Source organism: Coloeus monedula (genome assembly GCF_965178545.1).
Source record: "Coloeus monedula genome assembly, chromosome: 26".
Classification (NCBI taxonomy): domain Eukaryota; kingdom Metazoa; phylum Chordata; class Aves; order Passeriformes; family Corvidae; genus Coloeus; species Coloeus monedula.
The window spans coordinates 5,347,125-5,368,375 of record NC_138806.1 but is presented as its reverse complement, the minus strand read 5'-3'; the positions used below and the strand labels follow the sequence as shown (position 1 = coordinate 5,368,375).

At 48.7% G+C, this 21,251-nt stretch overlaps 1 protein-coding gene across 2 annotated transcripts in view; it reads right to left on the bottom strand.

Annotated features, from left to right (window-relative positions):
• The window catches only part of KPNB1 (karyopherin subunit beta 1), a gene marked incomplete at its 3' end in the record, with an annotated part of 36,134 nt that extends 18,174 nt beyond the window's left edge, over positions 1-17,960 (bottom strand). Inside the window, exons 1-9 of one of the 2 annotated variants that reach the window (XM_082297457.1) lie at positions 17,755-17,960; positions 17,442-17,500; positions 14,449-14,631; positions 12,082-12,282; positions 8,440-8,592; positions 5,866-5,925; positions 5,666-5,755; positions 3,653-3,763; positions 599-700 (exon numbers count right to left, since the gene is read on the bottom strand). In XM_082297457.1, coding sequence (XP_082153583.1) covers positions 599-700; positions 3,653-3,763; positions 5,666-5,755; positions 5,866-5,925; positions 8,440-8,592; positions 12,082-12,282; positions 14,449-14,631; positions 17,442-17,500; positions 17,755-17,794 — 999 coding nt within the window. In that variant the 5' untranslated portion in view covers positions 17,795-17,960. The remainder of the gene's footprint in view (positions 1-598; positions 701-3,652; positions 3,764-5,665; positions 5,756-5,865; positions 5,926-8,439; positions 8,593-12,081; positions 12,283-14,448; positions 14,632-17,441; positions 17,501-17,754) is intronic. The other variant, XM_082297458.1, reaches the window with a different exon arrangement.
• Between the last annotated feature and the right edge of the window lie 3,291 nt (positions 17,961-21,251).

Sequence of the window (21,251 nt, the reverse complement as noted above, 5' to 3'; positions counted from 1 at the left end):
GTGATTCCCTCCCCTATTTCATCCCCTGGGAACCTCCTGCAATTCCACTCTGCTCATCCAAGACCAAAACCAAACCAGGGAAACAATTCCCTGGATTCACTCGGAGCATATTCCCAGCCAAATGAACTCTGTCCCGTTAATTAACAGTTTTATTTTATAATTAGGCAAGCCATTCCATTAATTTTGATTAGCCTGGAAAGCACAGCCCCAGTAAATCCCTGGGAAGAGTTTAACAGGGACTAAACAAACAAAGGCCTCAAAAATCCCCGGAATTGGATCTCACATGAGGCAGGGCCTGTGGAATATCAGGTTTAACACCCCAAATATTCTGTCAGGAATACAGGGAATCACCAAACCTCTCAGGAAACCACAAATCCAGGGATGTGATCCAGGAAAATGGAGGCAAGTCCCAGTCTCAGCCCCAAAATTGCTGCATCACTGGCTCAGAGTGGTGCATGAAACCTCATCACAGACCAGGGACTGCCACCTCCTGAGGCGTTTTTGGGATCAGAGGACGCCAAAACCCAATTCCCACAGGAGCCAGGGGGGGCAGGAAGAGCCCCTGAGCTGCAATTCCATCAGGGAATGTGGCACTCACCTGTTTTGTTAAGGTCTGGGTTAGAATAGGGACCAAATATTGCAGTGCCCCCTTGGCATAGAACTTGCTGGTGTGCTCTGGGGGCCTTCCTTGTTCTGCTGCCTGGAGAGGCAAAAAAAAAGGGGTGAAAAGTTGATTTTCATAAATATTTTTATATAATTTAAATTTTTTTCAGTATTAAGAGGCTGAATGATCAACTCTAGAAGGCACAAATTCCCTTTTCCTCTTCCCCCTCCTTCCCAACAGGAATTTTGAGTTGCCTCAAGGGCACTTTGCACCGAGTTAAATATTCCAAAATCCACTTGAATTCCCCATCCCTCCTCACAGGGCACAATTATCCTCATTTTGGCTGTCAGGTGTAATTACCAAGTGACCCTGAGGTGAAGGAGCAAAAGGTTTGGAGCACATAAAGCCAACCCCACTGCTGCTGCCTGTCCTTTTATCCTTGATTTTTTTCTTCTAATTATTTTTGGGGAATCCAACCATAAATATAAATTTAGCTGCTTTTAAAAAAAGATGGATGTGATTCATGCAGAGCCCTTCAAAGTTTCAGCTGTTATTGATCTCCACAGCTAATTTCTGCTAACAGCATCTGCATGCACAACAATTCCCCCAAATTCCTCTCCAGGCCCAGCCATACCACGGGATAATTACTTTTATTTCATCCACAATTCCACATTTGACTCAAATTTCATGGATTTTAGGGAATGTGAACCATCTTTTGGCAAAAAGTCCCTCATGGCTCTGAAAGACCCCAAAATTCCAGGGTGCAGAGTTGTCCCAAAACCAGCAGGAAATTAAAGATTTGCTCTTAATTCTGTGGGATAATTACTTTTATTTCATCCAGAACTCCACATTTGACTCAGAAATCATGGATTTTAGGGAATGTGAGCCATATTTGGCAAAAAGTCCCTCATGGTTGTGACAGACCCCAAAATTCCAGGGTGCAGAGTCCCCTGGATGGGATTTAAGATCCCTTCCAACCCAAATCATTTCAGGATTCCATAATGAAATTCTCCTGCTGTGGAGGCAAGATCAAAACCTTTGGTGGTATTAAAACAGCACAACTTTGGTCATTATTTCATTAATCCCATGGATTATATCCCAGGAAAAACATGGGAGAGCCCTGTGATAGGAGCTGCACCTGGATTTAGGTGGAAATAGGGAATAAGAATGGTAAAATTGGGTTATTTTAACAAAAAAAACCACCAGGTTGGACAGGGCTGGGAGCAACCTGGGATGGTGGGAGATAGCTGGGAACAGATGGGATTTAAGGTCCTTCCAGCCCAAATTATTCCAGGATTTGGGGATTAACAGGAATTCCAAACACAGGCTCAGCTAAAAACCCTCAAAATTACCTTGGGGAGCAGAACCTGGGCCAGCACCAAATGAGGAGCTAAAAATTCCCAAACAAGGAGCTAAAAGCCCCCAAAGCAGGAGCTAAAAACCCCCAAACCAGGAGCCCAACGAGGAGTTAAAACCCCCAAACCAGGAGCTAAAAATCCCCAAACCAGGAGCTAAAAATTCCCAAACCAGGAGCTAAAAATCCCCAAACCAGGAGCTAAAAATCCCCAAACCAGGAGCTAAAAACCCCCAAAGCAGGAGCTAAAAATTCCCAAACCAGGAGCTAAAAACCCCCAAACTAGGAGCCCAACGAGGAGTTAAAACCCCCAAACCAGGAGCTAAAAATCCCCAAACCAGGAGCTAAAAATTCCCAAATGAGGAGCTAAAACCCCCAAACCAGGAGCTAAAAACCCCCAAACCAGGAGCCCAACAAGGAGCTAAAAACCCCAAACCAGGAGCTAAAAACCCCCAAACCAGGAGCCCAACAAGGAGCTAAAAACCCCAAACCAGGAGCTAAAAATCCCCAAACCAGGAGCTAAAAATTCCCAAACCAGGAGCTAAAAACCCCCAAACCAGGAGCTAAAAACCCCCAAACCAGGAGCTAAAAACCCCCAAACCAGGAGCCCAACGAGGAGCTAAAACCCCCAAACCAGGAGCTAAAAACCCCCAAACCAGGAGCTAAAAATTCCCAAACCAGGAGCTAAAAATTCCCAAACCAGGAGCTAAAAAGTCCCAAACCAGGAGCCCAACGAGGAGTTAAAACCCCCAAACCAGGAGCTAAAACCCCCAAACCAGGAGCTAAAAAGTCCCAAACCAGGAGCTAAAAACCCCAAACCAGGAACCCAACAAGGAGCTAAAAACCCTCAAACGAGGAGCAAAAACCCCAAACCAGGAGCTAAAAATTCCCAAACCAGGAGCTAAAACCCCCAAATGAGGAGCTAAAAACCCGAAACCAGGAGCTAAAAACCCCCAAACCAGGAGCCCAACGAGGAGCTAAAACCCCCAAACCAGGAGCTAAAACCCCCAAACCAGGAGCTAAAACCCCCAAACCAGGAGCTAAAAACCCCCAAACCAGGAGCTAAAAACCCCCAAACCAGGAACCCAACAAGGAGCTAAAAACCCCAAACGTGGAGCTAAAAACCCCAAACGTGGAGCTAAAAACCCCAAACGTGGAGCTAAAACCCCAAACCAGGAGCTAAAAAGTCCCAAACCAGGAGCTAAAAACCCCCAAATGAGGAGCTAAAAACCCGAAACCAGGAGCTAAAAACCCCCAAACCAGGAGCCCAACGAGGAGCTAAAACCCCCAAACCAGGAGCTAAAACCCCCAAACAAGGAGCTAAAAATTCCCAAACCAGGAGCTAAAAATTCCCAAACCAGGAGCTAAAAAGTCCCAAACCAGGAGCCCAACGAGGAGTTAAAACCCCCAAACCAGGAGCTAAAAACCCCAAACCAGGAGCTAAAAAGTCCCAAACCAGGAGCTAAAAAGTCCCAAACCAGGAGCCCAACAAGGAGCTAAAAACCCCCAAACCAGGAGCTAAAATCAAACCTCTTTGGGGAGTTTTTATTTTGTGCTGCTGACCCCAAAACCAGCCCGGGCATTCGTCCCATGCCCCTGGGACAGCACAGGAGGAGCTGCCAGGCTGGTGCCAAGCAGGAATTGGGCATTCCCAAAGGTTGATCCAGGGATTTGCAGCCCTTGCCAGGTCCCACCTCCGAGGCCTCGATGGCCAGGTCCATCTCCTCGTCGCACACGTTGGACCAGAACTCGATGCCCTGCAGAGCCACCTCGTCTATGTCACTTTTCATTGCTTCAATTGTGATCTGTGGCATTCCAAAAAAAAAGATAAAAAAAGGATATTTCAGCAATTTGTCCCTTCCTGAAATACATCCTGGTTTTTGGGAGATTTGGGATTGTCTAAAATGCAAGTTATTGCTCTTGGAAATGGTAAATAATCTGATTTTATCCTATTTTATCACTGCAAAGTTTCATTGTTTTGTCCCATTTGGAATCTGAAATCTGGAAAATTTGATGTTGTTTTTAGGGATTTTGCTGGGATTGGGATTCCCAGGGAAATAAGGGAAAATCAGGAATGGAAGGGAAGTTTTTAAAGAGGCGAGGACAAAAGAGGATGGGGCCATCAGATAAATAAAGATGGAAAAGAGAAATACAGATGGAGGGAGATTAGGGAAATAAATGTGAGAAACAGAAGTAGAAATAAAGGGAGATCAGAGAAATAAATAGGAGAGACAGAAATGTAAATGTAAATATAAATGTGAATGTAAGTATAAATATAAGTATAAATATAAGTGTGAATGTAAGTATAAACATAAGTAAAAACATAAGTAAAAACATAAGTAAAAACATAAGTAAAAACATAAGTAAAAACATAAGTAAAAACATAAGTAAAAATATAAGTAAAAATATAAGTAAAAATATAAGTAAAAATATAAGTATGAGGGAGATCAGACAAATAAATATGAGAAATATAAATACAAATGAAGGGAAATCAGAGAAATAAATACCAATACAAAATGGAGTGAGATCAGAAAAATAAATGTGAGAAATATAGATACAAACAAAAGAAAATCAGAGACATAAACCTCAAGAATATCAATACAAATAGAGAAATATCAGAAAAATAAATATCAATACAAACAGAGGGAGATCAGAGAAAAAGATGAGAAATATGAATACAAATGGGGGGGGAAATCAGAGAAATAAATGTGAGAAATACAAATACAAATAGAGGGAGATCAGAGAAATAAATATGAAAAATATAAATACCAATACAAAGAGAAGGAAATCAGCCGAAAATAGGGGAAATAGAAATGGGAGAAAATCAGAGAAATAAACTTGAAAAATATCAATACAAATAGAGGGAAATCAGAAAAAATAAATATCAATACAAAGAGAGGGAGATCAGAGAAATAAATATGAGAAATATGGATATGAACACAGGAAAATCAGAGAAATAAATGTGAGAATTATAAATACAAATAGAGGGGAACCAGGAAAAATAAATATCAATACAAAGAGAGGGAAATCAGCCAAAAGTAGGGGAAATAGAAATACAAATGGGGGGAAAGATCAGAGAAATAAATGTGAGAATTATAAATACAAATAGAGGGGAACCAGAAAAAATAAATAATACAAAGAGAGGGAGATCAGAGAAATAAATATGAGAAATATGGGATACAAACAAAGAAAAATCAGAGAAATAAACTTGAGAAATACCAATTAAAACAGAGGGAAATCAGAAAAAATAAATATCAATACAAAGAGAAGGAAAGAAGCCAAAAATAGGGGAAATAGAAATCCAAATGGGGGCAAAATCAGAGAAATAAATGTGAGAATTATGGATACAAACACAGGGAAATCAGAGAAATAAACCTGAGAAATACCAATTAAAACAGAGGGAAATCAGAAAAAATAAACATCAATACAAAGAGAAGGAAAGAAGCCAAAAATAGGGGAAATAGAAATCCAAATGGGGGCAAAATCAGAGAAATAAATGTGAGAATTATGGATACAAACACAGGGAAATCAGAGAAATAAACCTGAGAAATACCAATTAAAACAGAGGGAAATCAGAAAAAATAAACATCAATACAAAGAGAAGGAAAGAAGCCAAAAATAGGGGAAAGAGAAATCCAAATGGGGGGCAAAAATCAGAGAAATAAATGTGAGAATTCCAAATACACATTCCAAATTCCAACACTCACAGCGAAGAGGGCAGGCCCCATGTAGGTCTCCATATATTGATAATAAAGGGACATTATCTTCACCAGGTTCTGTAAGGCAGCCACTCGTACCTGGGGCAGAGGAAAATTCATCTTTTGATTAAATTCCCTTTATTTTTAAGATTTTTTTCAGCAGTCACAGGCTCCTCAGAAATTCAGGGATAAATTCTGAGCTCACTCACCCTCGTGTCTGGACACTGTGTTGCTTCACAGACTACTTGCATAATAAAGTGCCTTTCAGACTGAAAAAAAAAAAAAAAAGAGAATTAAAACAATCTTTCAAGAGGCTGAAAAAAAGAATTTGAGCCTTAAAAAAGCTTCCCAGGGAGGGTGGGGTTGAGGCTGGACCAGCACAGGCACAAGGCACCACTCCCTGCTCTATTTTAAGTCCTTTTTTTTCCCCCAAAATGGGAATCCTTTCTTCCCCTAAATGGGAATCCCAAGCTTCCATTTCAAGGCTGTCCAAAATAAAGACACAGCAGAAGCCCAGAAATTAAAAAATTCTGCTTTTCCCTGAATTATTTCAACATTTTAAGAAAACTCCAGTCAGGACATGGATTTTTTTTTAAGGCAGCACCTGGGTTTTTGGATTTTGGTAAGAAGGGATGGATTTGTTCTCATGGATTTATTTAACAGGGCTGAATCCAGCAGGAACGGGGCCAGGAGGGATCCTGCACCTCCCATTCCCAGTTTTGGGATTCTCAGGTGATGCCCATGAGGGATTTAGGGAGAGTTTTTCATTAAAAAACCCTCCTAAGCTGCAAATTCAACATTAATTCCACGCTGTCCCTGTGAGAGAACCAATGGATAAAGTTAATCCAAGAAGAAAAAATAAAAATGAAATAAATAAAAATAAATGAAATAAATAAAATTTTTTTTTTAAAATTAATTTTTTTAAAATAAAATACAGAAAATTAAAATATATGTAAATTCAAATAAAACCAAAATAAAACCAAAATAAAATAAATAAAAATAAATAAAAATAAATAAAAATAAAAAAATAAATAAAAATAAAATAAGAATTAAAAAAATAAAAATAAATAAAAGTAAAATAAAATAAAGTAAAAATAAAAATAAAATAAAAAATAAAATAAAAATAAAACTAAAAAAATAAAAGTAAAATAAAATAAAAATAAAGTAAAAATAAAAATAAAATAATAACATAAAATAAAATAAAAATAAAATAAAAATAAAATAATAACATAAAATTAAATAAAAATAAAGTAAAAATAAAAATAAAATAATAAAATAAAATAAAAATAAAGTAAAGTAAAAATAAAAATAAAATAATAAAATAAAATAAAATAAAATAAAATATCCATGGATTTGGTTGTTGTCTCATCCAGGGGCCTCTTGTTGGGAACATTTTTCCTCCCCCACCGATTTTCAGAGGCCAAGTCTGAATGTGGATCGGGGCCAGGGCAGCTGAAAGGGAAGTGCTGATCCCAGCTGGGATCGTGTCCCTGTCACAGGAGTGGGATCAGGAGCATCCAGCAGGATCAGCTCTGGGGTCAGGTGGGCTTTGAAGGCAAAAAGGAGGGGAAAAGGGGTGGGAAAAGGGAGAAAAAACAAGGGGGGGAAAAAAGGGGGGGAAAATAGGGGGGGAAAAAAGGGGGGGAAAAAAGGGGGGGAAAAAAGGGGGGGAAAAAGAAAATGGAAAGGGGGGAAAGAAGGGAAAGGGGGAAAGAAGGGAAATGGGGGGACAAAAGGGAAAAAAAGGGGGGGAAAAGGGAAAAAAAGGGGGGGAAAAGGGAAAAAAAGGGGGGGAAAAGGGAAAAAAAGGGGGGGAAAAGGGAAAAAAGGGGCGGAAAAAGGGAAAAAAGGGGCGGAAAAAGGGAAAAAAAGGGGGGAAAAAGGGAAAAAAGGGGCGGAAAAAGGGAAAAAAGGGGCGGAAAAAGGGAAAAAAAGGGGGGAAAAGAGAAAAAAAGGGGGGGAAAATGGAGGGAAAAAGGGAAAAAAAGGGGGGGAAGGGAAAAAAGGGGGGGGAAAGGGAAAAAAAGGGGGGGGAAAGGGAAAAAAAGGGGGGGGAAAGGGAAAAAAAGGGGGGGAAAGGGAAAAAAAGGGGGGGGAAAGGAAAAAAAGGGGGGGGAAAGGGAAAAAAAGGGGGGGGAAAGGGAAAAAAAGGGGGGGAAAGGGAAAAAAAGGGGGGGGAAAGGGAAAAAAAGGGGGGGGAAAGGGAAAAAAAGGGGGGGGAAAGGGAAAAAAAGGGGGGGGAAAGGGAAAAAAAGGGGGGGGAAAGGGAAAAAAAGGGGGGGGAAAGGGAAAAAAAGGGGGGGGAAAGGGAAAAAAAGGGGGGGGAAAGGGAAAAAAAGGGGGGGGAAAGGGAAAAAAAGGGGGGAAAAAGGGAAAAAAGGGGGGAAAAAGGGAAGAAATAGGGGGAAAAAGGGAAGAAATAGGGGGAAAAAGGGAAAAAAGGGGGAAAAAGGGAAAAAAAGGGGGGGGCGAAAAGGGAAAAAAAGGGAGAGAAAAGGGAAAAAAAGGGGGAAAAAAGGGAAAACGGGGGGAAAAAAAGGGGAAAAAAGGAAAAACCAAAAAAAAAAAAGGAGACAAAAAGTCCCTGCTTCCCCTCCCCCTGCAGATCCGCAGCGCATTCCGGGAACATCCCAGCCCGAAGAGCTGAATCCAAGTCTCAGCTTCCACAGGATTTATCCATCAAAACTCAGCGTGGTGCATGACTGCTCATCACTGACCGTGGATCCAGCCCCTGGAATGCCATCCCAAGGTTTTATTTTTCTCTCTCCCCTCCTCTCTCTCACCTCTTTGTCAAAGTTTGCTTTGGTGAATTCCAAAGAGTTCAGGAGTGCGTTGGTAGCTGCAAGCTTCACATTGTTGCTGGGCTCCTCCTTTCTCATTCCCTGGATAATGGCAGTCAGGATTTCATTGGATTTGTCCTGGAGCTGCTCTGGATCCTGAGAAAATAATAGTACCAAAAAAAAAAAAAAAGGGATGAAGTTATTTATCATTTAAACTGGTTTTTTGGGGTTTTTTTTCCCCCTCTCCCATGTTTTCAAGCATCAGAATCTACAGATAAAAGTTTTAGGATATTAAAGTCAGGAAATCACAGGAAATCCAAGGAATTCTTACAGCTCTTGGGATGGGAAGGAAAAGCCTAAAGTGAGCACGAATCCTCCAGAAATCCAAGTGAAAAATGCCAAATAAATCCCACTGGATCAAACGTGAACCAAAACAAGCTCCAGGATTTCATTTAATTCACCCCAAAAAAGTTTAAAAATGCTGATTTCCAAGGAATTTATGGATTGGGCAGAGCTCTGCTCCAGGTGAGATTTTTAGTGGTAAATTTCCCAAACTTTTTTAGGCACAGAGTAAAAATTGCAGTGCCTGGACCTGCAGCAAGGCCAGGAAATGTTAAATAATTAAATATTTAAACATTAAATAAATGTGAAATCCCCCAAGCTTTAAAGAACAAAGCTGTGAACAGACTAAAGATTCCTTTTAATTCCTGGTAAATTTAAGACACAAATAACGGGATGAATTCCCATCAGGATTCATGGAGATGATGGATTTTAGACTCCCAAACTCTGTCACAACTAGAAAACTTTTGAGAGGGGATTTTTAATATAAATATTTAAATGAGCAAACGCAAGGCAGCCAAAAAATCCAGAGGTGAGTGGATTCCACCCAAAAAAATACAGAATAAACCCTCCAGAATTCCAGGGATTTGTCACAACCAGATTTCCTCTTCTATTTCATTTTTCTCCTCAGTGAAACCAACCCCTTGAAAATAAAATCCAAATAAAAACCCCAAACACAAAATTTCTCTTCCTGCATCCCTGCACTGAGATTCCAGCAGGGAATACTCAGCTGCACCCAAAAAAAGCAGCTCCCAATCCCATTTTCCAGGGGCATGCCAGAGTTTTCCAACAAAATTCACACCAAAGTCTGCAAATCCCCGATAAACCCAACGGAGATGTTATGGAAGTTACCTCGAGAGCAAAATATTCCCTCAAAAAGTGGAATATTCCCTCAAAAAGCGAAATATTCCCTCAAAAAGCGAAATATTCCCTCAAAAAGCGAAATACTCCCTCAAAAAGCGAAATACTCCCTCAAAAAGCGAAATACTCCCTCAAAAAGCGAAATACTCCCTCAAAAAGCGAAATACTCCCTCAAAAAGCGAAATATTTCTGCATCCAAAATTCCTAAACCAACCACAAAAAGGATCCTCTCGCCAGAGCAAAGTCAGGTTTTTCCAAACCAGAAAGGAATCCAAGAGTGATCCCTGTTTTCTGCAGATGTGGATGCTGAGCTGAGGTTTTCCTCCAGCCCCGCAGGGACACGGAACCTCAAACCTTTCCCTTTAGGAATGGTGACCTGGATTTGTGCTGGGAAAGGAGGTCAGGCCTTCCAGGAACCATCCTGGAGCTGGTTCTGCCAGCAGGATGGAAAACCAGGCAGCACGAGGAGGGATCCAAGCTGGGTATCAGGGATTGAGGTCAGGAGAGCCCTCCAGGAGCATAAAAACCTCCTGGAAATCAGGGAATCCTCAAGGTCAGGAAAACCCTCCAGGGTTTTCCACCAAGCTGGAGAATCATGGAATGTCCTGAGCGGGAAGAGATCATCCAGGCCAACTCCTGGCACTGCAGGACATCCCAAAATCCCACCCTGGGCACCCCTGGGAGCGTTGTCCAAACGCTCCAGAAGTTCTGGCAGGTTTGGGATCACGACCATTCCTTGGGGAGCTGTCCCAGTGCCTGACCATCCTCTGGGGGAAACCCCAAAATCCAACCCAAAATCTGACCCAGAAAACCCAACCCCAAAATCCAATCCAACAAATCCAACCCCAAAAAAACTCCAACCCCAAAACGCAACCCAGGAAATCCAATGCAAAGAATGCAAGGTAAAATCCAATCCCAAAACCTCCAACCCAAAGAACTCAACTCAAAACCCAACCCAACAAATCCAACTCAACAAACCCAAAATAAATCCAATCCAATAAATCCAAAAAACTCCAACCCAAAAACCCCAACCCAAAATCCAAGCAACGAAGTCCAACCCAAAGAATCCACGTAAAAACTCAACCCAAAAAACTCAACCCAAATCCCAACAAACCCCGACCCAACAAACCCCAACCCAAAGAATCCAACCCAAACCCAAACCAAAGAATCCAACCCAACGAATCCAACCTTAAACCCAACCCAAAAAGCTCAACCCAAAGAATCCAACCTAATGAATCCAACAAAACAAACCCCAACCCTAAACCCAACCCAACAAATCCAACCCAATGAATCCAACCTTAAACCAAACCCTAAACCCAAGACAAAGAATCCAACCTTAAACCCAAACCCAACGAATCCAACCCTAAACCCAACCCTAAACCCAACCCAACGAATCCAACCTTAAACCCAACCCAACAAATCCAACCTTAAACCCAACCCTAAACCCAAGACAAAGAATCCAACCTTAAACCCAAACCCAACAAACCCTAAACCCAACGAATGCAACCCAAAGAATCCAACCCTAAACCCAACCCAACAAATCCAACCCAATGAATCCAACCTTAAACCCAACCCAATAAATCCAACCTTAAACCCAACCCTAAACCCAACCGAAAGAATCCGACCTTAAACCCAACCCAACAAACCCTAAACCCAACAAATCCAACCCAGCGAATCCAACCTTAAACCCAACCCAGCGAATCCAACCTTAAACCCAACCCAACAAACCCCAACCCAACGAATCCAACCCTAAACCCAATCCAAAGAATCCAACCTTAAACCCAACCCAACAAATCCAACCTTAACCCCAACCCAACAAACCCCAACCCAACGAATCCAACCCAACGAACCCAACCTTAACCCCAACCCAAAGAATCCAACCCAACAAATCCAACCTTAAACCCAACCCAACTAATTCAACCTTAAACGCAACCCAAAGAATCCAACCTTAAACCCAACCCAACAAATCCAACCTTAACCCCAACCCAACAAACCCCAACCCAACGAATCCAACCCTAAACCCAATCCAAAGAATCCAACCTTAAACCCAACCCAACAAATCCAACCTTAACCCCAACCCAACAAACCCCAACCCAACGAATCCAACCCTAAACCCAATCCAAAGAATCCAACCTTAAACCCAACCCAACAAATCCAACCTTAACCCCAACCCAACAAACCCCAACCCAACGAATCCAACCCTAAACCCAATCCAAAGAATCCAACCTTAACCCCAACCCAACAAACCCCAACCCAACGAATCCAACCCAACGAACCCAACCTTAACCCCAACCCAACAAACCCCAACCCAACAAATCCAACCTTAACCCCAACCCAACCTTCCCCTGCACGGCCTCCAACCCATCCCAGGCCGCGCCGCAAGAGCCAAATCCTCTTGGGAGCCTTTCCCGAAGGGCCCCAACCCCAAAGCTCCGAGGCACTCACGATGTCCTGGCAGATGTAGCCGATGGCCTCGAGCGTGGACTCCTTCATGTGCTCGGTGCTGTGCTGGTTGGTGACGTTGGCCACCAGCTGCGGGATCAGCTCCGGCCACTGGTTCATGGGGATCTCGGCGCAGGCGATGCCGGCCACGCACTGCGACGCCGAGCTGGGCCGGTACGTCTCCGTGCCCAGCGTCTGCAGCACCTGGAATTTGGGCAGGGAATGGGGGTCAGGGCATGGAGAAAACACCCTCCAGCCCCAAATCCTTCATCGTTCCCCATAAATCTCTCCGTCGGTTCTGCTTCCCGCTGGAAAAATGGTGGTGGGGATGTGCAGATTGCAGCTGGGATTCCTCGCAGGGAAATGGGAAAAGTTGAACAAATCGAGGTTAAATGCACCCCAAATGGCAAATTCTTTATGCCAAAATCGGCTGGGTCATTTTCTTGTGCATTGAGGATTTTTATTGGTGGTTTTTGGGAACTTTTCTTTAAAAAAATGGAGGGAGGGGGATGGATTTTTTCAGCGTTTCCGGTTACACACCAATTAATTTCCTTTAAAAAACAGAGGGAGGGATTTACATTTTTCCATCATTTTTAGTGATACACCAATAACATTTTCTTTAAAAAATTGAGAGATAGGGATTCATTTTTACACCTTTTCCCAGCTATACACCAATAACTTCCTTTAAAACACAGAGCGAGGGAGATGCCTTTTTTTTTTTATTCTTTCCAGTTATACACCAATAACATTTTCTATTAAAAATGGAGGCAGGGATTTGCATTTTCCCAGCATTTTCAGTTATACCCCAACAAAACTTCCTTCAAAAAACTGGAGCTGAGGACTCATTCTTTCAGCATTTCCAGTTACACACCTTCATTTGCCAAGTTTCCACCTCAATGTTGTATTTTTGACGTTACTTGACAGAAAACAGCAATAAATTGTTCAATTTCAGTGCACAAGGACAGCTCCTGATCCCAGCTGAATTCCATGGAAATGAAGGATCAAAGGTTCTCCATCATCTCTCACCCACTTGTATCCCTCTGATGTGGCTGCCCCTGGAAGTGTCCCAGGCCAGCCTGGATTGGGTTTGGAGCAGCCTGGGATAGTGGAAGGTGTCCCTGCTCATGGCAGGGGTGGGAATGGATGGGATTTAAGCTTCTCCCAAGCCAAATAATTCTGGGATTATAGATTCTATTAACACAAAAAAAATATCTATAAAGCTCATGGCCGAGCTGAATCAATCACAGAGCACTGCACAAATCCCAGCACCATTTTTTTGCTCCCATCAGCCAAAAAAAAAAAAAAAAAAAAAACCAACAAAAAACCACTGAGCCACCACTTCTGTCCCTGCAGGCCCTGAACTCTGACTGTCCCAGGGCAAAAAGGATCCTCGGGAAAATACCCAACGTTCCAACATTTAAGAGTTGATTTTCTGTCCAAAACTTGCAATTTTTTACCTTATTCTCCCTTCAAACTTCCTGGGGCTCACGTGAACGTTGCTCGGACTTGGAGTGTTTTAAAGGTGTTGATGGGGATTGGAGAACACTTGGGGAAGCTCCTCCTCAGCAAAGGAAGAAAAATCTTCCACAAAAAGCATTTCCTTCAGAAAAACCAACCCCCAGCGCAGCTGCAGGGGAAGCCACGGAAGCCTGGAAGGGTTTGGGTGGGAAGGGACCTCAAATCCCACCCAGTGCCACAGGCAGGGACACCTCTCACCATCCCAGGGTGCTCCAAGCCCATCCAACTCGACCTTGGACGCTTCCAGGGATCCAGGGGCAGCCACAGCCTCAGTGTAAAAACTTCTTCCTTTTATCTCATCTAAATCAACCCTTTTCCAGTTTAAAACCATCCTCCCACAACATTCCATAAATCAGGGAACATCCTGAGCTGGAAAGGCCCCACAGGGATCATCCAGCCCAACTCCTGACACTGCAGGACATCCCAAAATCCCACCCTGGGCACCCCTGGGAGCGTTGTCCAAACGCTCCTGGAGTTCTGGCAGGTTTGGGATCACGACCATTCCATGGGGAGCTGTCCCAGTGCCCGACCATCCTTTGGGGGAAAACCCCAAAATCCAACTCAAAATTCAACCCAAAACTCCTGGAGCGCTGAGAAGTTCACGATCACGACTACTCCATGGGGAGCTGTCCCAGTGCTCAACCACCTCGTGGGGGAAGAGCTTTGTCCAAATTCCACCCCAAAACTCATCCAGATGAAATCAACTCCCCGAACCGAGCAGCAGCTGCTGCTCCAGTGAGGGGAAGCAGCCACGGGGAGACTTTTCAGGCAGAGAAGCATCAACGACGTTCCTCACCGACCCCTCCCAACATGGAAAACAACGGGAAAACGAGGAAAAACCCGAGGACTTACGAAGTTCTTGACCTCCCTGCGGGCGTTGGCGTCGATGGCGAGCCATCTCTGCTGGTACTGGGCCTTGATGTCGGGATCCTTGGAGGTCAGCGAGTTCTTGATCTGCAGCCCGGCGGCCACGCGCGCGACCTGGCTGTTCCCGGGGTTTGCCAGCACTTTGGACAGTTCCACCAGGAAGGTCGGCTGGGGAGACAGCGGGGTCAGCCCCCAGCCACACCAGGGAGCCCCACAAACCTCCCAGAACCCCCTAAAGCCACCCCCAGCCCGGCTCTATCCCGAGATTACGGGCGTTAAGCTCCTCACGAGGAGCGCCGGGAAGCGCCGGAAGCTCCGGTGGCTCTGCCGGGATGGGATTTTTTTAGAGCTGACACCGGAGCCCAGTTACCTTCCCTGCTCCTGCCTGCCCTGAAATTCCCTTCAATAAATGGATGCATGGGTCAAACCAGGGGTTTTCTGGATGGGAATTCAGCGTGGGAAGGAGGAATTCCCTGCTCGTTGTTTCGTTGATTCCACGCCTGAACTGGGAGTGGTGGAATCAGGCGCTGCTCTGAGATTTATGACATTCCAAACTCTCTGCAGATCAAAATGATGATTAAGCCCCCAAAATGACAACTAACCCCCCTAAAAACTACCTGAGTGCACGCAAACCCCCCTGAAATTGGCGCCACTTCCTTCGCTAAAACCTTTCCTTTTTAAACTTTTTCTTATTTGAAACCTTTTCTTAATTTCTCCACGTTTCAGAGGCTTCTCTGAAGTCAGGTCTCAGCAGAGAAGTTTTATTCTTCCTGAGTATTTTTCCTCAGAAGATTCTTGCCTGCTCAGAAAACCCTTCCTAGGAAATGGTGGGAGCAGCTGCATTGCTTTCCCAACCCTTTTACACCAAGCAGAAATGTGATTTTCCTGAAAATCTTCAGCTTATTTACAATAAACCCATTTCTAAAATCTCTTAAGAAATCTTAAAATACTCTTAAAAAACCCAAACCCTTAAACAATCCTAAAATACCAAGATTTTGGGGCCCCAAACATCCGTTTTTAAAACTAACCCAACATTCAAAAGTTCAACAAACAACTCCAGTGCGTTGGACTTCACATTTTCAATGCCTCAGCCCAGCTCTTGAGTTAAAATTAATTTTAGTTGTTCCATCCCAAACTCTTCAACATTAAAACTGCAGAATTTGGGGTCAAAAAACGGGGGAGATTTGTCTTTTCATGAGGTTTTCGGGCTAATTTGAGCTAAAAATGAGAAGGTTTACATGAAACCTCCTGGACTTGAGAGAGAAAGCGAAGGCAGATGTGCCTGACCTGCAGAGGTGTCAGTGAAGAGCTCAGGAAAGGGGATGGATTAGGTAAAAAGCGGCAAAATTAATTAGAAGGGCCTAAATAAGCTAAAAGGGGCTAAATTAGGGGTGGGAAGGAGGAGGAAGGGGGATGAGGAAGAGCAAGAGGCTCCATCAGGGAACTGGGGGATGCTCCCAGCCCCCTGGGGCTCTCCTGCCCCTTCCCTCTCCTGGGGAAGGCTCTTCCCACCTATCACCCACATCCTGTGGTGGGGACAGGCCTGAATTCCACATCCTCATCCTCCTGCTTCATCCTCATCCTCTCCTGCTTCATCCTCACCCTCATCCTCCTCCAGGACTCAGCCCCTTCCCAGCCTGGCCCACTCCACATCCCCAGTCCCACACAAATCCTTGGTCCCAGCACAAGCTCAGCATCTCACCCGGTCCTGGCTCTCACAAAGCAAAGCAAAAACGAAAGCTTGGAGTAATCCCACGAGGCAGAGAGTAGATACAAAACCTTGGAAAAATCCACATCTCCCCCAGCTCTTTCCAACCCCTGAAAATCAGGACCACGAGCAGCTCCTGCCCATCACCCCGAAAATCCCTCACATCACACAGCCCAGGAGCTCCAGGCTGAACTGGGGGGTCCTGAGACTCCACCAGCACCAATTCAGAGGATTTTCCCTCAAAACTGAGGCGGCATCAATCCTGATGCCAAGGGGGCCTCACACTCCTTCCAACAGCACAAGAAACACAGAACCTCTGTGGCTTTCCCAGTCTACAGCAGGCCAGGGTAGGGAACTGCCTGCAGGGTGACAGGTGACAGTTTTGGGGGTGATAAGGGGCGTGCGACAAGGAGAGCACCGAGACACCGGCACCCAGCACCCCCCAGCGCTCCCCATCCCCTGCAAGGACCGGCCACAGCTGCAGCCCCACACCTTGACTAAGCAAAAACCCTTCTCAAGCATCACCAGCCTTAAATCCCCCGCTCCAGCACAGCGACTGCACTCGGCAGTTCGGGCTTTTTTTTCCCCCCCCTTTCTTTTCTTTTTTTCACATTTCTTTTCCTTTTCAAATTTAAGGTCACCAGGGGCGCCCAGCCGAGCCTCCCTCCCCCACCAAACGCCCCTGAGCTCCTCCCCAGACTCCCGAAGCTCCGATCCCGCCCGGTCGGGGGTCTCGAGGGGATGCTGCGGTCCCGGTGGGCCGGGCAGTAGGACCGGACAGGGGGCCCGAGGGCACTAGAACCGGACAGCAGGACTGGGCGGGGATCCCACGGGCAGAAGGACCAGACACTAGAACAGGGCAGTAGGACTGGGCGGGGGTGCGGCGGGCACTAGGGCCGAACAGGGGTCCCGCGGGCGCTGGAAGCGGCCGGTGGGGCCGGTCGGGGGTCCCCGCGGGCGGCCGGGCTTTAGGACCGGGCGGCGCCCGGGGCCGCGATGGCCGCGGTGGCCGCACATGGCCCGCGGCCGCTCCCGCACCGACCCCGCCCCCCGGCCCGGCGCCGCACGCTGATTGGCTGCCGGGCCCGCAGGGCGCGCTGTGATTGGCCCGCGCGGCCGCCGGGCGCGGGCAGGGGCGGCAGCGGCCATGGCGGCCGGGCCGGGCCGGGCCGAGCCGGGCGGGGCGGGGGGGCCGGGGAGCGCTCGGAGCAGAGCCGGCCCCGCCACCGCCGCCGGCCCCGTCACCCTCGGGGCCGCCCCGAGCGCTCACCAGGTTCTCGATGGCCGCCTGCTCCAGGAACTTCTGCGCCGCCTCGAGCTCCGAGCAGTCTGCGGAGGGGAAACCGGCGTCAGCCGCGGCCCAACCGCCCGGGCCCTCAGGCTCCGAGCGCGCTCCTCACCGTGCCCGGGAGCCTCCCCGCCGCCACGGTTCCCGCCCGCCCCGCGGCCTCCCCCGCCGCCCACGCCCTCCCCGGGGCTGCGGGCGCCGCCTCGGCCGCCCCGCGGGTTGCGCGGCCCCCGCCCCGCCCGGCCCCGCCGGGCCTGCCCGCCCCGCCGCCCTCAGCCCTCAGCCCGCGCCCTACCCGGCGAGACCGTCTTCTCTAGGATGGTGATGAGCTCCATGGCGGCGGCGTGGCGGCTCCGGCGCCGGCGGGAGGAGGAGGAGGAGGAGGGGGAAGGGGAGGGGGGGGGGGAAGCGGGGCGGGCCGGAGGAGGGGAGGGAGGGGAAGGGCGGAAAGCCGGGGCCTGCCCCGCGGAGGCGGCGGGCGGAGGCCGGGGCGGGGGCGGTGGCGACTCCCGGTGCGGCTGCGGGGCGGTGGCGGAAGATTAAAAAAAAAAAAAAAAAAAAAAAAAAAAAAAAAGGGGAAAAAAAAAAGGGAAAAAAAAAAAAAAAAGAAGGGGCCGCGCGAGCGGGGAAGCGGCGGCGCGCGCGCGCACCGGGCGGCGGAGGGATACGCCAGGCGGCCCCGCGCGCGCGCCCCGCGCCCGCCGCGCTGATTGGCCAGCGGGGCCCCCCCGGGGCGGCCCGCGCGCCTTCCCATTGGTCGGGCTGGCGGCGCGAGGCCATTGGCGGGGGGGGGGCCCCGGAGGGGGGAGCGGGGGAGGAAAGAGAAGGGGCGGGGCTTCCGGCGGCGCGCGCGGGGGATTGGGCGGGGCCGGGAAGGGACCATTGCCGCCGGTGGGGGGGGGGGGGGGCGCGACCACGTGGGTCCGCGGGCGGGGGCGGCACCGGGACCACCGGGATGGCCGGGACGGAGAGCGGGGTCACCGGCACTGCCGGCGCCTCTTGGCCACGGCCGGGGCAGCTGCGCCCGCGACGGGCGCGGGAAGCCGCGGTAGCAGCTCCGGGCACCGGCACCGGAACCGGCGCGGGAAGAGCCACGTGCTCGGCGCGCACCGGGAAGCGGAGCCGGCGCGGGTTTCCCGGGGCTGGGGGTGTGTCCGGGTGTGTCCGTGTGTCCTGCCCGGCCCTGCAGAGCCGCTCCGGGACGGGCATCCCGCAGGAACCGGCGCCGTGTCCCGCTGACCTGTGTCGGTAACCGGGCGGGGCCGGCCCGGTCAGCAGCGGGCACCGGGACAGGGATTGAAGCGCTCCCCGAGGAGCCAACGCCGCCGTCACCCGCCCCGCACCGGCTCCGGTATCCCCGGAGTGCCCCCGCACGGGGCTCGGGACGGGAGAGCGAGGTCCCTGCGCATTCCGGGGTGTCCCAAAACCGGGGTGACCCCGGGCACAGCCGAGGGCTGGAGCCGCTTCCGCGGGATGCGGGAATGGGAAGGGGACAGCTGGAAGAACGGCGGCACAACGTGTAGGTGACCAATTAACGGGCCGGCGGTGGCCTCGGGGAGCCGCAATTAGTGACACATCCCGTCAGCGCGGGCACAAGCGACAATTCCCGGGACACAGCCCCGGCCCCTCCCGCGGGTGGAGCCACCGGGAAGCGCCGGGATGAGCGCTGGGAGAGGCGAGCACCGCCCCGGGCCGGGGAGCGCCGCGCTCGGCCCTTCCCGGCACCCGCACGCGCCTCACTCATCCCTCGCTCCCAAAGGATTCTGGTTTCCTGGGAAAGGGATGCGCTCCAGAAACGGGATCCGATGGAATGCGGGCGGGGGGAAGGAGGAGAACGGGGAGCCCCGCTGCCGGGGGGAAGGGTTAGACGGGATTTGGGGAGGGAATTCCTTCCTGGGAGAGTGGGGAGGGGCTGAGATGGAATTCCCAGAGAAGCTGTGGCTGGCCCTGGGTCCCTGGCAGTGTCCAAGGCCGGGTTGGATGAGCTTGGAGCAGCCTGGCACGGTGGGAGGTGTCCCTGCCCATGGCAGGGGTGGCACTGGGTGGGATTTGAGGTCTCTTCCCACCCGAACCATTCCAGGATTCCGTGATCTGATCCTCAGCAGGGGAAAAACCCCTTGAGCAAGAAACCCCTGGCAGCAGCTGACCCCAACATTCCCATTCCAGCTGCAAACAGCTGCCTTTATCCACGGGCTACGAGGCAGCTCCCGGGCTCCAGGTGCTTCCCAAGCCCAGGGCACGGAGAGGAGGAGGAGCTTCCAGAGTTTCCTCCCGTGGGGCCAAATCCAGGAAAGTTCCCTCCCCGATGCAGCTGGAAATGAGGCAAAGCAGCCCGACAGGTCCGTGGTGCCTGCAGGGCTCCCCATCCCAAACCACCAGCGATTTCCCACGAGCTCCAGCCGTTCCCTGCGGAAATCCCGTGGAGCAGAGCTCGTGCCGGCCCTGAGGGCTGGTTTTACTCCTTGCTGGGGAAATGGGTTCGCCCACATGGGAATATCCTCCCAAAAATCCAGGTTACAGGGGATATCCGTCATTCCCTGAAAAAATCCAGATTATAGGGGATATCCATCATTCCCTCCAAAAATCCAGGTTACAGGGGATATCCGTCATTCCCTGAAAAAATCCAGATTATAGGGGATATCCATCATTCCCCCCAAAAATCCAGATTATAGGGGGTATCCATCATTCCCCCCAAAAATCCAGGTTACAGGGACAGCCTGGAGCGCCGGGGCTCCGGAGACCCAAATTCCAAGATTCCAGCCCCACCTTTGCCAGGGGCCTGCGGGACAATCCCGGATTTCTCATTTTGTGCCTGGAGCCTCATATTTTAAAATAGGGACAAATCCAGACCCGCTTCTTCCTGGAGGTCCCTGGATGAGGAGCACGAGGGATTAATGCAGTTCCAAGCAAAAACCGAGTTCCCAAACTTCCTCTTTTTTCTTCCCAGCTGCTTCCACATCCGCCTGGCAGCTTTTTCCCTGGCAGACTGAACAGTATCCCACCCCCTGTGTGAGAACCTTGCAAAAATCAATGATTTCGTACAGAAAGGTGCATTTTTATGATGTATTTTTGACAAACCTCACCTTTTCCCAGCTGCTTTGGAGAGCTCACACAGGGATTTAGGAATGGAGAGGTCCCAAAAAGAGTCCAAACACTTCAATTTCCAGCTTATTTGGAGCAGGTGCCTGAACCCTTCCAGGCTGGCTCAGTGTCAAACTGGTTTTGTCTCAGCTCCCAGTCACAGCCCATCAGATTTCAGCCACTTTCATTGTTTTGACTGCTGAGAGAAGGAATTTTCCCCCCAGAAATGATTAAAAAATATGAATTAACCCTTAAAAGAAGCCCTCGTGGATCTCTGAGCATCCTCTCCTCCAAACCCAGTGGTGGATGTGGCTTTGATCCATTTTTCCGTGAGTTTATCTGAAAAATGCGAGGAACGGGAGGAAGGGGAAGGTGACAGCAACACACAGAGTTTGGTTTGGAACAACTCTGCTGCTTCCTGGGCAGGGAGATGCTCCCAAAAAATGCCTGCAGGAAGCTGAATCCTGTTCCAAAGGGGATTTTCAGCTCAGTTTTGGGAGCAGGAGTCGGGATTCTGTCATCGGTCCCCAGTGACAGGAGGGACATGAACCCTCCTGGTGCTGCTGGGGAAGCTGGGATGGCTCCCATTTCCAGAATAAACCTGGAGCAGGAGTGAGGGACCCCACTGGAACCACGGATTTGGGATTTTTAGCCGAGATTTGACACAGAAACTGCCTGGAAGGGGAGGAGGGACAGAGCAGGGGCTCTTCA